Source organism: Phoxinus phoxinus, assembly GCF_949152265.1.
Source record: "Phoxinus phoxinus genome assembly, chromosome: 13".
NCBI classification, from domain to species: Eukaryota; Metazoa; Chordata; class Actinopteri; order Cypriniformes; family Leuciscidae; genus Phoxinus; species Phoxinus phoxinus.
This window is the reverse complement of record NC_136888.1, coordinates 17,646,905-17,667,207: the sequence shown is the minus strand read 5'-3', so window position 1 is coordinate 17,667,207 and position 20,303 is coordinate 17,646,905. Positions and strand designations below refer to the sequence as shown.

The window sequence follows — 20,303 nt, the reverse complement described above, 5'->3', positions numbered from 1 at the left end:
TGATGGTTTCTGTGTGTTTGTGTCTGTTTATTAATATATAAATCAGTCAGTAAGTCGTCAATCACGGCATTTTCACAAAAAACAAGGGTGTATACAGATTACAAATGCTTAAAATAAAAACACAATTGCACGTAATAAAAACCTATAATTATATTTATATATTCACTGTAACAATAAATAACAAGTTCTGTTGTTGGATATCATTAAAGTAATAGTTTTATTACACAATGAACATAGATCAAAGTTATTGGCACTTACAATATTGTGAATGTCTACTTTGGCATGTAAAAACATATCTAGTTTTTTAGTTTATTGTTTTGCAGAAAATAAATAAATAATTAGCAACAGATCAAATCCACAAGGCAGTTCATAGATTCGAACTCTGGATTGATTTAAAGTATACAAGTCAAATAAATATTTATTTCCTGATAAATGTGAATAGTTGGTGGGGGAACAAACATTGAAAAAAACATGTGAAAAGTTTTGTATGAAGTTACTAGGACATTATCAAATAAAAAATCAGAATTAATCTTTTAGTACCTTGACTTTCCATTGTGCACATCTAGCCATAAGATTTATGATTTATAGAATCTGAGATTATATTAATGTCATTAATATTGTGCCATTCGCATATGCACAGTCACTTCTGGGTTTTCTCTGCATTTTTGATAAGTCGTTTTAAGCAGCCATTTAGTGCCTCTTCCTTGCAGAGCTCAAACAAGCAGCCTTTTAGATGGACATGTGGGAAAAATCCTTTTGGAACAGGACAATGACCTGTTAAAGGCCTCTTGAGAACCATCCAGGTACTGGGATCCTGTTTGTTGCCAGGTTACATGCTGCGGTAAATTTTGATGATGTCTCTGATTGGGCTGCGACACATGGGGCAACACGGGTTTGACATCTCCGTCAGCTTGCCACCACACACTGAGCACACACACATGTGTCCGCACGCGTACAGCACTGAGTCCACTGCCCTCTCACAGCAAATCAAACACTCCTCACCAGTAATCACACAGCATGATGGGGTATTTGGAGATTCTGAAGACAGTGAACTGAATGTGGTCCCTGGGGACCACAACAACCACATAGAAAACCGCAATGAGAAATACATTAAAGAATTAGGTAAATCAACAAAAGAATAACAATGAGAGACAGGAACACACCTGCAGAACTGCTGAGGCTCTGTGGGCGGAGCTGAAAGATGTCAGTAAAGCCCATGACTGCTGTTCTGTGTCTCTGATTGGCTGAGGTGTGACTGGCATCACTAAAGATGGACCTCTGTGTTTCTGAACTGGATGCAGTGTAACCAAAGGACGTGCCTAGAAAAAACAAAACAAAAAATATTATTATTTATAAATTATTTATATATATAAAATAAAAAATGCATTTAATAATATTAAATATCAAAAAAGTCAAATATGTGACCCTGGACCACCAAACCAGTCACGTGGGTAAATTTTTTGAAATTGAAATTTATACATCTGAAGGCTGAATAAATAATCTTTCCATTGATTTATGGTTTGTTAGGATGGGATGGATAGAGTCTTCATGGAACATGATTTACTTAATATCCTAATGATTTTTGCCATAAAAGAAAAATCGATAATTTTGACCCCTACAATGTATTGTTGGCTACTGCCACAAATATACCTGAGCGACTTATGACTGCTTTTGTGATCCAGGGTCACATATTATAATAAAAAATCTATTACAACCAAATTAAAGGAAAAACAAACAAGCATCTTCACATTATGTCAGAGCATTTTTTTTTTTTTTTTTTTTACCCAGTATGCTGATTTGCTTGATGTGAGTGTGTAAATCGAAGATCATCCACAGAGGAGTGGAATTATCCACACACATCTCTCTACAGGCTCTCCCTCCATTATGACTCACAAGCACCTCCCCTTCTGCAGTTGCCCGGAAACCGATGATATCACCACCCACAAGTGGTGAAGTCAGGCAGCTAAAAGCCCAAAATTCTTTGCGGTCCAGCAGGTCGTCTGGATTGACCGGCAGGTGCTTTGGGTTAATATGGGCCGGGTTACAGGAAGTGAATCCGTAAGACAAAAATCCATTAAGGGCAGATGACCTCAACGAGACCTTTAGGAACACACACTCTCCACAGCGCAACGGTCGATGCGTGAATACCAGAGCACAATCCTCACGTCTGTTATAATAACGCACCGCTATGTGTTCAGTCAGCAGACGCAGACCGTTGCCATGGACACAGTGAAAATGCAAGTCATCATTCAGCTGACGTGACAGCACTGAGTTGAGGGTGTTTGGAGAGCTTGAGAAGGATGGCAGACCGTCCTGGAGGTCAAGCTCAGAGCAGTTGCTTGACAGATGCCAGTCATCCATCCCTTCATGAGTCAAAGCAGGGCAGAGATATTCAGCTGGCACAATCTTGCTGTCTGTAAAACAAACACACATTGCATTTAAAATCAGAATCATGCTATTATGGCCCCCTGGGCCAATAAGCAACTACCTAGCAACCAACCAGAAAACCCTAGCAACCACAATTCCATTCTCGTTTCCCCTGCTACGCTGCTGCAGAGCAAGTACAGAGACTTGCTACTGCCAATACATTCACAGACATGCCTCTGTGAGCATATAAGACCCCTGAAGACCCCTTATATAAATAACCCCTGAAGCAGATCTATACAGGTGGAGCTGGGGAAGGTGGAGGGTTTGTGAAAACGCTACCAAATGAGTTAAGGACCTATCAGCCTGCACCATCTGTCATGCCAGAATTATATCCATCAAAGAATCCCAGAAAAGAAGGTATAAACCTAAATATTGAGCAGCACAACTATTTTCAACACCCTAGCACTGTGGCAGTAAGTTTTGCATGGGTAAGCACAATTCATATTTTTTTCATATATTGTAAAACTCTATTGCTCGTGTAGCCTGTAATCAGCAACATCAGTATAATTGCACTGGGTGGTTTTTCATTTTGACCTCAGTCAGTAAGAACTTTGGCATTGGCCATCCACACTGGACAGCCGCTGATGAGAACACCAGAGCTTCAGTGATGGAAATTACTGGTCTGCTATAACTTTCACAGCAGTCGCATCAGCAGAAACGTCCTCAGACGCAGTAGATATTCCTCTCTGGGTTGTTTTTAGTTTCCGGGCTTGACGTCTCTGCCTTCTACTGAAGTGCCTTCAGCTGACGCTGACTAGTCTGAACAGGAATTATTGAGACATGGAAGCTTCAGTGACACTGGGGCCATGAAACGGAAGATCAAAAGGAAGGAGGCATGTGCATTGGTTCTCTTTTAATATTTTAAATGATTTCTGTCATGCTGATATTTAACAATTAAAATACTATATCCCTACACAGAATGAAATTTACTTGTAGGCAATATGTGATGACATACAGTACAAGGGACCTTCCATCTAGAATTGAAACACTTTGACAAAATGCCAGATGTGGTGTGATCTGCATTAGTAAGAACAGGAGGCGATTTTAGTCACAGCATCTGGCCATCTGACAATAAACACGTTTTGGAAGCGACAGAGGTAATGCGAGAGAGCACAGTGCGTGCGGATCGCTTGAGGATGGTTCATCTATAAACCAACTATGTCTGTCTATTTATACAGAGGCAAAGTGCAACTGAAAATAAGCTTGAATACACATAGAGGATGTTGCTAGCTGGATAACAGAAGCAAAATATGGCTTGATGTTTGTGTTTATTTGCATGTTTCCAGTACGTTTTTAAAGTTGAGATCGGGTTATATAGTGAATTTTAAAATAGTCTAGCTGGTTAACGGATGTTACACCAATACTGACCCCTGATATCACACACACACACACACACACACACACACACACACACACACACACACACACACACACACACACACACACACACACACACACACACACACACACACACACACACACACACAGTCTATGCTTGCCATTGCTAAGACATACTGCTATCTGACTCTGTGGAAACATTGACTATTTTTACTCAAACGTAAGAGAGAGAAAGAGAGAGAGAGAGAGAGAGAGAGAGAGAGAGAGAGAGAGAGAGAGAGAGAGAGAGAGAGAGAGAGAGAGAGAGAGAGAGAGAGAGAGAGAGAGCCTTTTCAGAATAGTGTGATCAAAAAAAGCACTTACAGTAAATTGCCAAAAACAGTGTAGGGGAGTGACTAACTTAAAGTAAAATTGCTACTTTTTTGTATTGTGATAGTAGCTCAGATCTTTTCAAAACAATAGAAATAGAAAACAGTTTATTTTACATTATAATAGTATTTCACAACTTTACTGTTACTAATCAAATACATGCAGCCTTGGTGAGCAAATAAATAATGAAATATAAAAACCTTACTGACCCTAAACTTTTAAACGGTATAGTGTAAACCTCTTTTTTATGTTGTCTTTTAGTAGCGATACACAAAATAATGTCAGATTTAATGAAGCAAGATCATATTTAGTATAAATGTTGTGCATTGGTGGCATTCTATTACAACTAAAAGAAAACTAATTTTGCAAAATGGTAGTTTAACAGTAGTTTAACTACTTGAACAAATAATAAAGTCACTTTCCAAACACTGTAAACCTTTAACCTTTTACAGCTGCCAATCAGTTTTTTAGGCGAAGAAATTACCTAAAAAAAATATTTTACCTTTAAAAATGTGCTGATTAATAATACCAAACAACAAAAACAACTGTATTCTGAATCTGCATGCATTACAAATTCATAAAAAATAAAAAAGGCAGAATTGATGTCACTGAATGCTTAATTGCCTTAATTAAACCTGACTTTGTTTCCACAGAATCTCAATAAAACAGAATTATGAATGGAATAACTTTGACTTTCATTGATTTTGTTCAACACAAATAGTTTTTTCTCACTCTTACTTTTTTTTTTATTCCCCAGCCTACGTTTTTCATTTTTAAAGCGAAAGTGTTGCTAGGCAACATTCCAATCTCTCCAATCTTTTTTCCATTGGGCAGTTTTTGTAATTAGGATAAGAGTGTATAAATATAGGATTCTATTTTTAAATGTTGTGAATTTAAATTGTTTAAATGTGCTCGGCACAGCGAAAACAAACTAGCCTCTGTGAACTTTACAACTCATCAAGCGATCAGCACGAGCTCAGTGAAGCGCAGCTCAGATACTGGCCCACATTACACGCCGACCTGGAGCTCAGCAATTCCACTTGGAGCAAACTCTGAATGGCACATCATCTGATCTGCGTAGAGAGTTCTTTCACAGAGATGTCAGACAAACCAGCTTCAGGCAGTTTGATGACTTCTTGGTTTAGAACTTGACGGGACATTATAACTTCTTGAAACTTGATATTTCATATAAGAGAAATGTGAACTCACCAAGTAGCTGTACTCCACGTGTCAGCCCGTAAATGTCAATGACCGCCCATACCGGCTCTCCGGCAGGGACACCGCTGAAGAAGAAGATCGGACAGCCGCCATTAACCCGGTAAAACACTCGTCCTGTGTTATCCAACCAGAAGGAAAGAACGGCTCCTTCTTCACATTGTTCCTCAGGAAGTGCTCGGGCCCAAAATCCCCTCTCGCTGACCAGATCTGGGCAGGCGAACCGCGGCAGCCACGTTGAACACAAGTCTGACGGGTCCACCGTACTGAAACCCACTCGCAGGGCACCACTCCAACATCCCTGTCTCTTTGTGATCTAAAAGAAGAGGCCAAAAGTCAGAGAAACCAAGGAAGTTAGCTAAAATTACACATTTTTAAAACAATGTTTACAAAAAAACTCTGATAAAAGTTATTGTGTTATGCTATAAAAAGCAGAAGCATTTATCAGAAACGGGTTCTTTTTTTTTCATTCCCAAACAACCTCTTTCACCAGAACAAGATAACGGCTCAACCTCACATGTTAGCATTTCTAGCATTCTCTTTCTGTTTTCCCTTCGTCGGGAAAGTTTGAGATGGAGTGATATGAAGGAGGGATATGTGAGGGCTATTTTGGGACCACACAGGATGGAATGTGGAAACGGGTGAGAGTTAGGTTACCATACCTTTAGCCTGACCTGCTCGTAGATTCTGATTGGCCGGTTGGTGAAAGTGATGGCATTGCAGAAGCTGGCAATTCGGCGCACGCTGCGCTGTGTCTTGTCCATCACGATCTGAGAGCCTTTAGTGTTGGCATGGAAAGAGAGCGGCAGGAGGGCTGGCATCTGTGGGTATATGCTCGCCTTCAATGGGTGGCAGTGAAGGGTTTCGCCATCTGAGAGATGACAAAAAAAAGGGAAATTGCTTCCAAATACATATGTATTGCCTATATAGGCACTCACAACAGTGAAAATCCTGACTAGCTATGTTATTACATAAAAGCTTTGTGCTGTGTTTAGAGATCACAGCGGCTACCATCTCTGAATGAAAATCTTTATCAAGAACAGAGACAACAAAAGAGACACAGAGATAGAGGGAGAGAAAGAACCCAGGTTTCTGCTATTCAGGCTGCCAAATATGAGGTTATGTCTACACACACACACACAAATACTTACACATTGGAAAGACATCTCAACTCAACATCAGACTACTTCATTCTTTGATCATACATTTGATTTTATGCCTTGAAAGCTTTGGTTTACTGACCATTGTTGTGATGAACTCTCATTATTTAAACATTTTACCATGGCAAAGTTATAGCTGGCTAATCTGAGGTTGTCGTCACAATTGTAAGGTTTGAGAATGGAAGAATGGAATGAATGTGTTAAAAATTAAACAAGTCACCAGTAAAGAATGTCATCGTTTACTAAAAATGTGTTTATCAGTATATAGTTGTCTACTGAGTTACATTATAACAGTATAATTACCAGCTATTGCTGCTATATATATATATAAACATAACTTTTAGTGAAATATATAAACATGTTGCTAAAATACTTTTTTGTCATTGCTTAAGTATAATTTTTTCTAGTCCGGTACAACCCAGAATTACTGAAATGAATAAAAACAAAAACAAACAAACAAACAAATAAATTAACAAATAAATAGAGGATTGCTATTCTAAATAACTGAAATAATTTGCTGTGATTTAGAATTGTAATACGATCAGTTTTAGAACTACTCCAAACCGTGTAGTTATTGAAAATAATATATATAAACAGCTTAGAATGTCAGACAGCCAATCAGAATAAAGCATTCTAAAGTGCTGCGCATGGTATCAAGGTACAATGTAGTGTCTGGTATTGTAGTTGAGTGATAAAATGCATTGATAAGCAATTCTAGGATAGTAGATGGTCTTACACAATTCCATGATGATGAATGAGACAATACATAAATAAAAACATAAACAGCCATTAAAAGAACCAAATGCGATGCACATTGATTCTCACAGACGAAACTGGCTTGTGATCAAACACTTGCTCCTCGACTCCCTTTCATATTTTCCCAGGCCTCTCCGAAGCATTAAGTCAAGGACACAGTCTTGTTACGGAGATATTTTTCTCTTTAATTAACTGCTGTTGACATTTCACTGGGTGTGGGTCTTTAGCGTTTAGTTGCACATGCGAGAGACAGATTCTGCATTCTTCTACTTCCACACATACTCTCTGTGTGGGCAAATGAGGATATGTAGTTGCAGGTGTATGTGAGTGTATTTGTGTATGTGTTAATAAGGGAATCATGAGACACACACACACACAGCCAAGTGGAACATAAATAGAATATATATATATATATATATATATATATATATATATATATATATATATATATATATATATATAAATAAATATAGCTGCAAGCAGCGATTACGGGCCCAAGCCGGTGGCACCGGCACCCTGGTGCCTTTAGTTACACTAAAGGCACCGGGCTGGCGCTGCCACCGGCTTGGGCCCTACATCGCTGCTTGCAGCTATATTTATTTATATATATATATATATATATATATATATATATATATATATATATATATATAAAAAGCCGCCACCCCGGTGCCTTTTGGGTTCCTGTGCACGACGGGCAATAACGTAACCCCGCTTTGACTGTCGAGAAGAAGTCTGCTTTAGAGCTTGCATCAGTGTGGGTTCTGCAAAAGTGCGCATCGAGGGCACATATAAGAAAAAAAAATTTATATATACATATATATATATATATACCGGTATGTGTTTTGTTAAACTATAAACTCTTGTCAAACTGTAACCTACAACTGTCACCCAACCAAAATCTCTCTCTCTCACACACACACACACACACAGTTTAAAAGCAAAAAAAATTTATCCAACCTCATTTAAAAACAGTCTGTCGGTGCCATCTTTTGGACATTCATCATATTGCATTGGTTTTAATTTCTTGTCCTCAAACAGAGCAGTAATCTGTTTATTTTAAGCAGCAAAGATCAGCAGCAGGAGTCCGATTTCATTTACTGTAAGAACAATAGGCTATTGAACTCACAATTCAAGCAATCCACCCCGAACTATAGAGCCAAATCATGAAACTAAAAAGCGCATGGTTGAGACAAAGATAATTTTACTTGCCCAACCTGATTAGAACATGGGGAAAAAAGAAACAAAATCCTGATTATAACATTTATTGTAAGCTGCTATCGATAGTGCATTATAAATACATTACTCACGGTAACAATGTTGCGAAGCACTCACAAAATAATCCCAGTGAACAATTAAAAAATGGGGCGTTTTCATATTTTCTAACATGATACAGTTAAGCAACCTCACACGACTATGGAGCTAAATGAGTCTCAATAAAGATAAATGCACACACTACATTCACATATGCACACACAGGATTCATACATGCACACACATGATTCATAAATACACACACAGGATACACAAATGCGCACAAAATTCACAAATGCACACACAGAATTTAAAAAGCACAGAAGATTCACAAATGCATACAAAATTCACAAATTCACACAAAATTCATAAATACACACACAATTCAGAAATACAAACAAAATTTACAAATGCACTCAAGATTCAGAAATGCACAGGGCAAGATTCAGACGTGTATTTCTGATGCACACACAAATATATATTGATTTACAAACTGCTTGCGGTCTGTGAACTTCACTGCATTTGTGTGTGAATTTTGAGACTCCCTTGACTTGGCTCGACACACAAATGCCTTTTTTTAAACAGGGAATGATCAGCAACCAATCAGATATCTCCCTTGGTTTAGCCAATCACAAGAACGCACCCCACGTGGGGGATTGTTTACTCATAAGCCAATCACATGAATGCGTTCACACAGCGCGAAATGCATGTGGCGCGGGCGCGGTGGAGTTCTGTCTGTCAGTTGGTTGAGACATAGACATCATATTATAGATAGACGCCCTATCGACCGCTACTGTATGGGAAGCCAAACAAACCAAAAGTGGGACGAGACAGCGGGGGTTTACAGAGCTCGCGCCGCGCTGACATGTCATCTGCGCGGTTCAATGGTCCGAGCCGCGCGGCCGACTCGTCAAACAGCGCAGATCAAACAGCGCAGCGCAAACCATACATGCAAATAAATGTACAATAAAGAAACCCCAGCTTCCTTACAAAAAATTGGTTCTCTGCTGAAGTTTAGGAGTTTTTCCCTACAGAAGACAAAGAAGAAGAAAGACAAGATGAAATGCATGCATTTCTTATGTTTATTATAGCTATTTAATACTGTTAGTAAAGAGTAGTGTTGTGCGTCGATACTTTGAAGAACTGCACATATATAGAGGCTACGGAAAGAGCTGTACAAAGCAGAAACTTCAATGACTTTCAATTTCGTAGTCGTCTTGAGGAGCACGCCAACCTTCTGGAAATTATATCGGACAGTTTACATGTTCAGGTAATGTATGTTAGTAAGTTTTACATTCAGCCATCATTTGTAGACTTTAAGCTTTTTATGTCTTTTTCCTATGTTGGAAAAAGTGTCCCTCCCAATCAACCTGAATACTATTTAGACTATATATAGGCGATATATAGTGTGTGTGTGTGTGTGTGTGTGTGTGTGTGTGTGTGTGTGTGTGTGTGTGTGTGTGTGTGTGTGTGTGTGTGTGTGTGTGTGTGTGTGTGTATTCAGGTTGATTGGGAGGGACACTTTTTCCAATTAATCTCAATAGCAAAAAGTGTCCAAATCACACTGAATTCACCCTATAAATCAATATCACAAAATATCAATAACATAAAATTGATCTTTAGTTTTAACATTTTATTCAAAATTAACAAATGATTATGGAATTCAGACATAAAAAGCTTAAAGTCTATAAATGATGGCTGAATGCAAAACTTACTAACATACATTACCTGAACATGTAAACTGTCCGATATAATTTCCAGAAGGTTGGCGTGCTCCTCAAGACGACTACGAAATTGAAAGTCATTGAAGTTTCTGCTTTGTACAGCTCTTTCCGTAGCCTCTATATATGTGCAGTTCTTCAAAGTATCGACGCACAACACTACTCTTTACTAACAGTATTAAATAGCTATAATAAACATAAGAAATGCATGCATTTCATCTTGTCTTTCTTCTTCTTTGTCTTCTGTAGGGAAAAACTCCTAAACTTCAGCAGAGAACCAATTTTTTGTAAGGAAGCTGGGGTTTCTTTATTGTACATTTATTTGCATGTATGGTTTGCGCTGCGCTGTTTGATCTGCGCTGTTTGACGAGTCGGCCGCGCGGCTCGGACCATTGAACCGCGCAGATGACATGTCAGCGCGGCGCGAGCTCTGTAAACCCCCGCTGTCTCGTCCCACTTTTGGTTTGTTTGGCTTCCCATACAGTAGCGGTCGATAGGGCGTCTATCTATAATATGATGTCTATGTCTCAACCAACTGACAGACAGAACTCCACCGCGCCCGCGCCACATGCATTTCGCGCTGTGTGAACGCATTCATGTGATTGGCTTATGAGTAAACAATCCCCCACGTGGGGTGCGTTCTTGTGATTGGCTAAACCAAGGGAGATATCTGATTGGTTGCTGATCATTCCCTGTTTAAAAAAAGGCATTTGTGTGTCGAGCCAAGTCAAGGGAGTCTCAAAATTCACACACAAATGCAGTGAAGTTCACAGACCGCAAGCAGTTTGTAAATCAATATATATTTGTGTGTGCATCAGAAATACACGTCTGAATCTTGCCCTGTGCATTTCTGAATCTTGAGTGCATTTGTAAATTTTGTTTGTATTTCTGAATTGTGTGTGTATTTATGAATTTTGTGTGAATTTGTGAATTTTGTATGCATTTGTGAATCTTCTGTGCTTTTTAAATTCTGTGTGTGCATTTGTGAATTTTGTGCGCATTTGTGTATCCTGTGTGTGTATTTATGAATCATGTGTGTGCATGTATGAATCCTGTGTGTGCATATGTGAATGTAGTGTGTGCATTTATCTTTATTGAGACTCATTTAGCTCCTCCTCTTTTCATGAATACCACCATCACAATTGAAAAATTGACATTGATTTCATACAACAGTTCAATAAATGCATAAAATGAGTCAATTACACTTTAGATGCAATGTTCCTGTTTTTGTTCTGTTTCAGCAGCGAAAATAGTTCAACAAAGATCACAGCAGAACCATCGCGCATCTCACAGTGTTTTTTCATTAGTGAATGATTCCGCTTTTTGAAAGAATCGCTTGACTCAAAGATTCAATTATCAATCAATAGACAACTGTCTCATTCATTAATGACTCAGTCGTTCAAACGACTCGTTTGAACGAATGAATCAATGACTCGCTCATTAAGACGGTCGCCTTGCGACACTTAAAGGAGGTTTAGTGTTATGTTCAAAAGTATAGCCTATCATTCTTTCCAACGATCGTTAATTAACTTATATTTAAAACAATCTCATAACATTATTTAATGCATTGTTATTTTTCAGTTTAAAATATTTAATTTGATCAGCCACAGGGTGTCCCTATAGTGTCTTATTATTCTAAATAATTTAATTTATTGATCAAATTTAGAAATTAAAAATGAAATATGAAGCATACATTTAATAAGAGTAGGGGTGTGACTAGGTACAGATATTAGGCTACAATATACAGATTTAAATATATAATCGCGCTCCACCGTCGATTTGAGATTGCAATGCACGTGTGTGTGTGTGTGTGTGTGTGTGTGTGTGTGTGTGTGTGTGTGTGTGTGTGTGTTAAAATAATTTAGTTTAGTTAGAGAACGGGCACTAACCTATTAAAACCTGAACGTGTCCGCTTAATAAAACGTGAGTTGAACGAGAGTCGCAGCAAAGATCAGTCCAATTTCATTAATCATCATGGGTGAAGAGCAGACTGAAAAGATGATGACGGAATATTTTGTGTAAAAACGACTATTTAAGCGAATCTGTCATTGTACTGTTTTATTGTTTTCCATTAAGAATAATAGGCTATTGAACTCGCAATTCAAGCAATAACGCGTTCACGGCGAGGAACGAGCAGAACAGAGTGTGTTTTAGTTCATTCCTACTGGACGTCCAGTACTTACTTTCGCTTTTAAGTTAGCGATTTAAAAGCTCCCGCCGGTGTCACACGTCGATTAACCGGTGGGAAAATATCCTCACACAGTCACCCTAATAAATATATATTTATGTCTGAACTATTTTGATCTCATTTAGACCTTACATGCTGGCATTGACTGTCATACATCACTAGAGGGCAGTATAGCCCTATGTATGACTTGATTTTTATTAAATAGCCCTATTCTGTTGGTCTGAGCTAATGACTGTAAATTAGAAAGTTGTCCGTCTCAAGGAGAAGAATACATATATAGATTTTTGTGACTGTAGGTAAAACTAACCCCCCCTCTTGGGTCAAAAGTATCTTGAAAGTGACACACTTCCTGCTGCCAGTTGGTGGCGCTATAACTTTGACTCACAATAGTCACATCCATGTGATCGGCCTCTTACAGCGAACACACTGCTGAAGTTTCATCAAGATCAATTAATGTATGAGGATGTTATAACACACTTCCTGTTTCCAATATTCGCCATAAATTTGTTTCCTCGCCACAGCCAAACCGTTCGAGATATCAAAAATCCCCTCGCAATTTATCATCCTCCATGTCTTGGCTTCATGCACACCGAGTTTCGTGGTCATCCGATGAATTCTCTAGGAGAAGTGTTTCAAATGCCAGAACATGCGTTTCCATACAACCCATAATAGCCGACTTCCTGTTGGACTGGCGTAAAACTTAGAGCACGAAAGTTGTTCGGCCCGATGAGATCTATATGTGTACCGAGTTTCATATTATTTCATGCAAGCGTGTTTGATATATGGACATGTTTTTGAATCCCATTCCAGGGGGCGCTGGCGAGCCCCCCTGCCACGCCCGGGTCCCAGCTTCAGTCGGGCCCTGATGGCCGCAGGTTCTGACATTTGTGCAAAGTTTCAAGAGTTTTTGAGCACGTTAAGGCCCCCAAAAGTGCCCAAAAGGTAGTAAAATAATAATAATAATAATAATAAATAATAATAAATAATAATCCGAAGAAAAACAATAGGGCCTTCGCCTTTTCAAGGCTTGGGCCCTAATAATATTCTGAGTCTGCGCTCTATGTCATGACAAATACACGTAAACCAATATTTGTTTTCATTGTGTGGATTTTAAAACTACATTCTGTTTTACTGATCTAATGATATTTTCTATCCCGTAACACTAAATGTCCCCATATACTTTGGGGGACGGTTGGTTGGTTGGTCCTTACAAAAACTGCCCCACATAACCAACAAGCTACCCAGATAACAGGGAACGTTCATCCAGTAACGTTAATTAAACATTTGTTCAAAGTTAGGCTATGTAGTCTCTATAATGTTAGCACAAAAATATTATTTATACATTGGTCATGGAACGTTTTATTTTTTAGCTGAAACATTTAGTTGGATATTCGTCTTAAGTCTTTTTAATGTTACTATAGTTTCAGAATGTTCAGAGAACATTCAATAGTAACATTCCCATTATGTTTGCAAAATTATGAAATGCAATGTTCCATTAACATCTGCATAACCAAGAAAAAACATTTTTGAAACGTTTTGAACATTCAGAAACACATTTTTTTATAACTTAATAGGAACGTTAGCAACATTTGAACATTATTAGAATTTTTAATAGCTGGGTAATAACTAATCACAGATTCCAATATCCCTTATTTTTCCTCTTGGTTCGAAGAGATGTTAGAGATTTTCTCTTGATAATAATGTCATATCCCATTATATGTGTGGACTCTTTCTCTCAGTGCTGTAGGCAATAGCTGGCCTAAGTGTCAGGTTGACTCAGTGTCAGCTTCGTTTACTAAGTGGGTATAAACTTGAAATGGTTTATTATGCATACTTTTCTTGTTTACAGCAAGAAAGAGCAAAACATACAACAGACATATCTAAAACTATGAATATGTGTGTGATGAATATAAGAACAAAATAGTCCATTTGGGTATATACACAAAAGTAAAATTGCTCAAAACTTTGTGAATAATGTTTTTAATTATTATTATTATTTAATTATTATTATCAAAACGTATTCTTTTAAGGTTTGGATTAGAGTTAATCTGTATAATTAATTCGTATATATATAAATATATACACAAACACATAAAACAATGCTCCCTGAAAGACAAACTATTGATCGGTAGCCTATCGACAGTAGCCTACAAATAGTTATCCCAGACAGAAAATCAATCCATCTGAATTCTGAAATATGTTGGAGAACCGGAAGAGGATCAAGACTTTGATGAGAAGAGTTTGAGCAACAAGTATTCTGTTTGGAGCACGTTTTTAAGTAGGCTAACAATAAGGTAAAGAGCTCAGTAAAGAAAATAACTAATTTGGGAAAATGCAGCCATATTTCTTTATATAATATTCTGAAAAATAATTAAGATGCTCGTTATATCAGTACACAAAGGTTCCTCGATATCATTATGGAATTATGAATTACACGCATAAATCTAATTGTCACTCACCTAAAGCGGTACGGGTAACCTGCCCACCCATTTCAGCGATGTTCACACAATGAAATCCTGAAAAACGTCTTCAACAGCTTTGCATTTCAAATAAAGTAACTCGCACTATTTGTCATATACTCCGCGGGTGTGTGTTATTGTACAGCGGCTGTACACTAGACATGCAAACGCGTTCCCATTCAGCGAGACCCTTCAGCGGGTTCTCATTAGCATACGAGGCGGGGCTTGAGAGGTCTACTGGTCAAGGATTGGATTATGAAAATGAATTAGTTTACGTGACTAGACGCTCTCGGAAAGTTACTAAGCAACGTCTGAATGACCCGATTACAGTAATAAATAGTAGGAATAGTTTTCAATACAATGACATATATAGGCTATGTATTTATAGCACATATGCAGTTTTTATATGATTCGCTCTTCTGACGGATCCGTACATTTTGCCTATAAAATGACAGTTGACACTAAAATTACCAGAGTAGCCTACTTACTGATGCATACTCGCAGTATGCATAACTATCCCCGTTGTTTCAGTAGGATGAAGTGGAGATTGACTATCCCGACCCTTTGACATACTGTTGCCTACATTTGGATATTGTAACATTATGCCCCTCTCCCCTATCTTCCATTACAGAGTGGACATGATCACAAGCATAGGCCTACCTTGCATTCTAGCCTCACAAAATAAAGGTAGACTGAACATGTTTAAATAACAGTGGGAATCTTTTGTTGAGTGGGAGTCATGGTATATGGTCTATTATGTGTCTTGATCAAATCACTCAGTTTCTTGTCTAATCTCATCGTGATTGCATGAACAATCAAGCAAAGCACACAACACACAAAGTGTTTTTCAGTTTTGGCAGTCAGGAGAGACTTCACACTTCTGCACTGGCCATTCGATGAATATTCCTCAGTAGAATTACACACTCACAAATGTGTGACACGTTGTTATATGGACAGTCATTAATGATACTGACGTCATGATTATTCTACAAAACTTTCTTCACTGACATTAGCTAGAGTGGCTACAATAACCGCTAAAAATAAATAAAATGTGTTTCATGTGAAAATGTACATTATTACTATTTTACTATACTCAAAAGTAATTAATATTAACACATTTATATGACAACAGAATGTTACATCAATGTTAGCTCAAGTAGAAAAAATTCTTACAAAATCAGGTTAGGCTACCACTTTTTGCAATATTTTGTAGGCTACTCTAATGATAAGTGATAGGCCTAACTGTCAACCCAAATGTTATAGATAACCTGCTGCAAGTATGCAACATTAAACATTTTATTAAACACATTAAACTCTTGAACCCAACTGTTACGGGCATAGGCTAATGTAATAAACATCTGTTTCACTTAAAGATACGATATAAATTTGAACAAAACATGCAGCAAAAAAAAAAAAAAAAAAAAAAAAAAAAAAAAAAACTGAAAATGAAACTAAATCTAGACAATTGAAAAATTAAATGCAAACATGCCAAGGTTTTAGACTGGTCTTGCAATAACATCTCTATAGCTACGGTCTGTGAGTATTTTAAATGAAAGTAAATTGTTTAAACTGACTCGTTTACACTCTGCCTCTTTCTGCAACTTTTTGCAAAGTCATGGATGCAAAGGACGCAAAACACGCGAAACCGCAAAGCACACTCTCATAATCTGTGTGTGGTTTCCACTCGCCTAGAGCGAGCGTTTTCAGTTCATATAGAAGTTTAGCAACTTCCATTGGAGTTAATTGAAAACACTCGCTCTGCTCCGTGCCAGTGGACACGCTAGTATGGGTGTTGAAATGAAACACGCGTGGTCACGCAGCAGTGTGAATCTGGCGATTCACAAAAAACAACAACAAACAAACACTATAATAAACATTCACAGAATTTAGAACTTTTTAATGAAAGGGGAGGACTAGGCTAGAAATAGCGTACGTTTGAGAATGATTATCTTGTTTTAAAAGAGAAATATATTAGTGCAATTGGGCATGCCCATAACAGTAGCCTAATCCGCCTATGCATACTTACTAGGCCTATACTGTATTCCTGCCATAGAAATATATGGTAGCCTAATCGTAGTAGGCTACGAGTATGCGGTTCCAAAATCAGCTTGATTCGTCTTTATTGAACAATTCATTAAAAGAACCCGCCGTTGTTTCGAATGTGCGCGCTAACTAACCGGAAACGTCTGAGGGCCAAACACGTCACTTACATCTACAGATAGCCATTGAAATGGCCCTCTTATACACTGTCTATGGAAATGGCCTATAGGCTATGGGAGCCTGTCTACGAAGAGCCTGGGCACTCCCTATTAAGTCTTATTGTATCGAATTTTGGTTGTAGTTCCAAAGAGATCCACTGGGGGCGATCACCCGAGTGCAAAATGAATGGGAGTCTATGGAGCTAGACGGCTAAATTTGTCTCTTTCACCCGATTGCCGTTGAGAAATCTCAGATTTGATTGTAGGTTTTGCAAGTTCAACATGGATTATAGGTCGAAAGTTGAATGAACGAGTATTTATGTCCTTTCGATTTCTTACAGGTTGAGTTGTTCTTGCCCATAACACGCTAGCATTCTGCTTATGAACGCTGATTGGTCAGTGAAGGACTGCTTACGACAAGAGATACCGCTTGATGGCATCGTGGCATCCGAAGCGGGACCCAGAATGTATTCTAGCAAAAACTCTTCTAGCACGTGTATTTAGCAGTCATGGCCAAAATTGTTGGCACCCCTGGTAAATATGATCAAAACTGGCTGTAAAAAATAAATCTGCATTGTTTATCCTTTTGATCTTTCATTCAAAAAATTGCCAAAATTCTAACCTTTCATTGAAGCAAGAGAATTGAAAGTGGGGCTAAATCACATTATGAAATAAATGTTTTTCTCCAAAACACGTTGGCCACAATTATTGGCACCCTTTTATTAAATACTTTTTGCAACCTCCTTTTGCCAAGATAACAGCTCTGAGTTTTCTCCTATAATGCCTGATGAGTTTGGAGAACACCTGACAAGAGATCAGAGACCATTCCTCCACACAGAATCTCTCCAGATCCTGCAGATTCCCAGATCCATGTTGGTGCTTCTTCTCTTCAGTTCAGCCCACTCATTTTCTATAGGGTTCAGGCCAGGGACTGGGATGGCCATTGCAGATCTTGGTTTTGTGCTCAGTGACCCATTTTTGTTTTGATATTTGTTTTTGGATCACTGTCCTGTTGGAAGATCCAAACATGGCCCGTTGTAAGATATTCTAGCACAGTCTGTTAGGTTTCGATTTTTTATCTGTTGGTATTTGATCCAATCCATGATGCCATGTGTCTGAACAAGATGTCCAGGACCTCTGGCAGAAAATTAGGCCCACAGCAGTAAAGATACAGCAGAGTATTTCATTTTACACATGGGGTACTCTTTTATCCCTGTGTGCACCAAACCCATCTTAAGTGTTTGCTGCCAAAAAAGCTATTTTTTTGGTTCCTCTGTCCATAGAACGTTTGAAAAGTACCTGACACTACTGGCACTTCAAACGGGACGGGTTCTATGGTCAGATGAAACAAAAAAATAGCTTTTTTGGCAGCAAACACTTAAGATGGGTTTGGTGCACACAGGGATAAAAAAGTACCCCATGTGTAAAATGAAATACTCTGCTGTATATTTACTGCTGTGGGCCTAATTTTCTGCCAGAGGTCCTGGACATCTTGTATATCTTGAATATCTTATAACGGGCCATGTTTGGATCTTCCAACAGGACAGTGATCCAAAAACAAATATCAAAATCAAAACAAAAATGGGTCACTGAGCACAAAACCAAGATCTGCAATGGCCATCCCAGTCCCTGGCCGGAACCCTATAGAAAATGAGTGGGCTGAACTGAAGAGAAGAAGCACCAACATGGATCTGGGAATCTGCAGGATCTGGAGAGATTCTGTGTGGAGGAATGGTCTCTGATCTCTTGTCAGTTGTTCTTCAAACTCATCAGGCATTATAGGAGAAAACTCAGAGCTGTTATCTTGGCAAAAGGAGGTTGCAAAAAGTATTTAATAAAAGGGTGCCAATAATTGTGGCCAACGTGTTTTGGAGAAAAACATTTAATTCATAATGTGATTTAGCCCCACTTTCAATTCTCTTGCTTCAATGAAAGGTTAGAATTTTGGCAATTTTTTGAATGAAAGATCAAAAGGATAAACAATGCAGATTTATTTTTTACAGCCAGTTTTGATCATATTTACCAGGGGTGCCAACAATTTTGGCCATGACTGTAGCTGTGTCAGCTGTGCTGTCGATGCCTCGATAGAAAAGAAAGTGCAGAGCGCGAAAGCACCAAAGTGACTGAAGGATTGCCGTAAAGCAGTATCTCTGGTCGTACGATGTGTATGACGTCATTGACATTTTAAAAGACTTTTTAAAGCAAATAAGTGACTGTAAAAAATCTAACACCCAGCAAGGTGTAATTTCTTTGCATCTCCTTTCGAATACAACATTCAAATGACTAGACAAAAAATTATATCCTGAGAAAAGTGGACTTTGAGGGGTATAGAGCTGGTAAGTCCCGCCCCTCCGTAAAACCCCGCTGGACCTCAAAGTTGAAAAAGCGTCAATGCAAGTGAATGGGAGAAAATAATTATTTTCTGGTCCCATTTGAATTGTGCCATGAATGTGAACATATGTTGTCTGTGAATTTTTTATATAATCTTTCGTGTGAAGAATGCTACAATTTAGCGGGTAGAAGTTTGATACGGGTAGACTTTGTGTGAGAGCACTTTGTGGACTACAACTCTTCGCTGCTTTCGACGCGTTTGAAACGTCAACACCACTAGCACACGGCTCTAGCTCACGGATCCCGCTAGACATGGCTGTGTCTTTGGTGCACTTCACCGCCTTCTTTCAGGGAGAGGACAAAATCGTTGAGGTTGGCGAAAATCACGGGTAAGTCAACTTTATGGGGTGACGTCACATAGGCGACATGTAGTCTTTCTCGTTATGTCTTTTCCACAACTGCTAGCCGACGAATCATAGGCTACCATATACTGTCAAACTTGTAACATGAAAGATTATATAAAATATTCACAGACAACATATGTTCACATTCATGGCACAATTCAAACGGGACCAGAAAATAATTATTTTCTCCCATTCACTTGCATTGACGCTTTTTCAACTTTGAGGTCCAGCGGGGTTTTACAGAGGGGCGGGACTTACCAGCTCTATAGCTCCAGAGCCGTTATAACTCCATAGACCTCCATTCATTCTGCACTCGCCTGCGAGCGCCCCCGCATGGACAGAGACGTGTTACCGCAGCCAGTCCAGAAACCGGAAGTAACCAGAGAGTGCCCTCTTCCTATGAGACATTCTCTGCTATGGGGTCATTTTCGTCAAATATAAGCCACATTGGTATGTGTTTAATTCACTCAAAAGCACCGGCTC

At 38.6% G+C, this 20,303-nt stretch overlaps 1 protein-coding gene across 1 annotated transcript; it reads right to left on the bottom strand.

Moving 5' to 3' along the window:
- Positions 1-19: 19 nt before the first annotated feature.
- On the bottom strand, positions 20-15,084 carry neurl1ab (neuralized E3 ubiquitin protein ligase 1Ab). Its single transcript, XM_079632813.1, has 6 exons — positions 14,888-15,084; positions 6,012-6,220; positions 5,344-5,665; positions 1,785-2,414; positions 1,164-1,319; positions 20-1,065 (listed from the first exon to the last, which is right to left on the bottom strand). The coding sequence occupies exons 1-6, from the start codon at positions 14,916-14,918 to the stop codon at positions 830-832; spliced, it is 1,584 nt and encodes a 527-aa protein (XP_079488939.1). The 5' UTR covers positions 14,919-15,084; the 3' UTR covers positions 20-829.
- Between the last annotated feature and the right edge of the window lie 5,219 nt (positions 15,085-20,303).

What these genes read in the sequence shown, in the direction of transcription:
- neurl1ab (XM_079632813.1), bottom strand. Translation starts at nt 14,918, where the DNA reads ATGGGTGGGCAGGTTACCCGTACCGCTTTAG. An exon ending in ACGAGCAGGTCAGGCTAAAG is followed by an intron (nt 5,666 to 6,011) that starts GTATGGTAACCT and finishes CTCTTCTTTTAG; the next exon opens with ATCACAAAGAGACAGGGATG. An exon ending in ACGTGGAGTACAGCTACTTG is followed by an intron (nt 2,415 to 5,343) that starts GTGAGTTCACAT and finishes TTTGTTTTACAG; the next exon opens with ACAGCAAGATTGTGCCAGCT.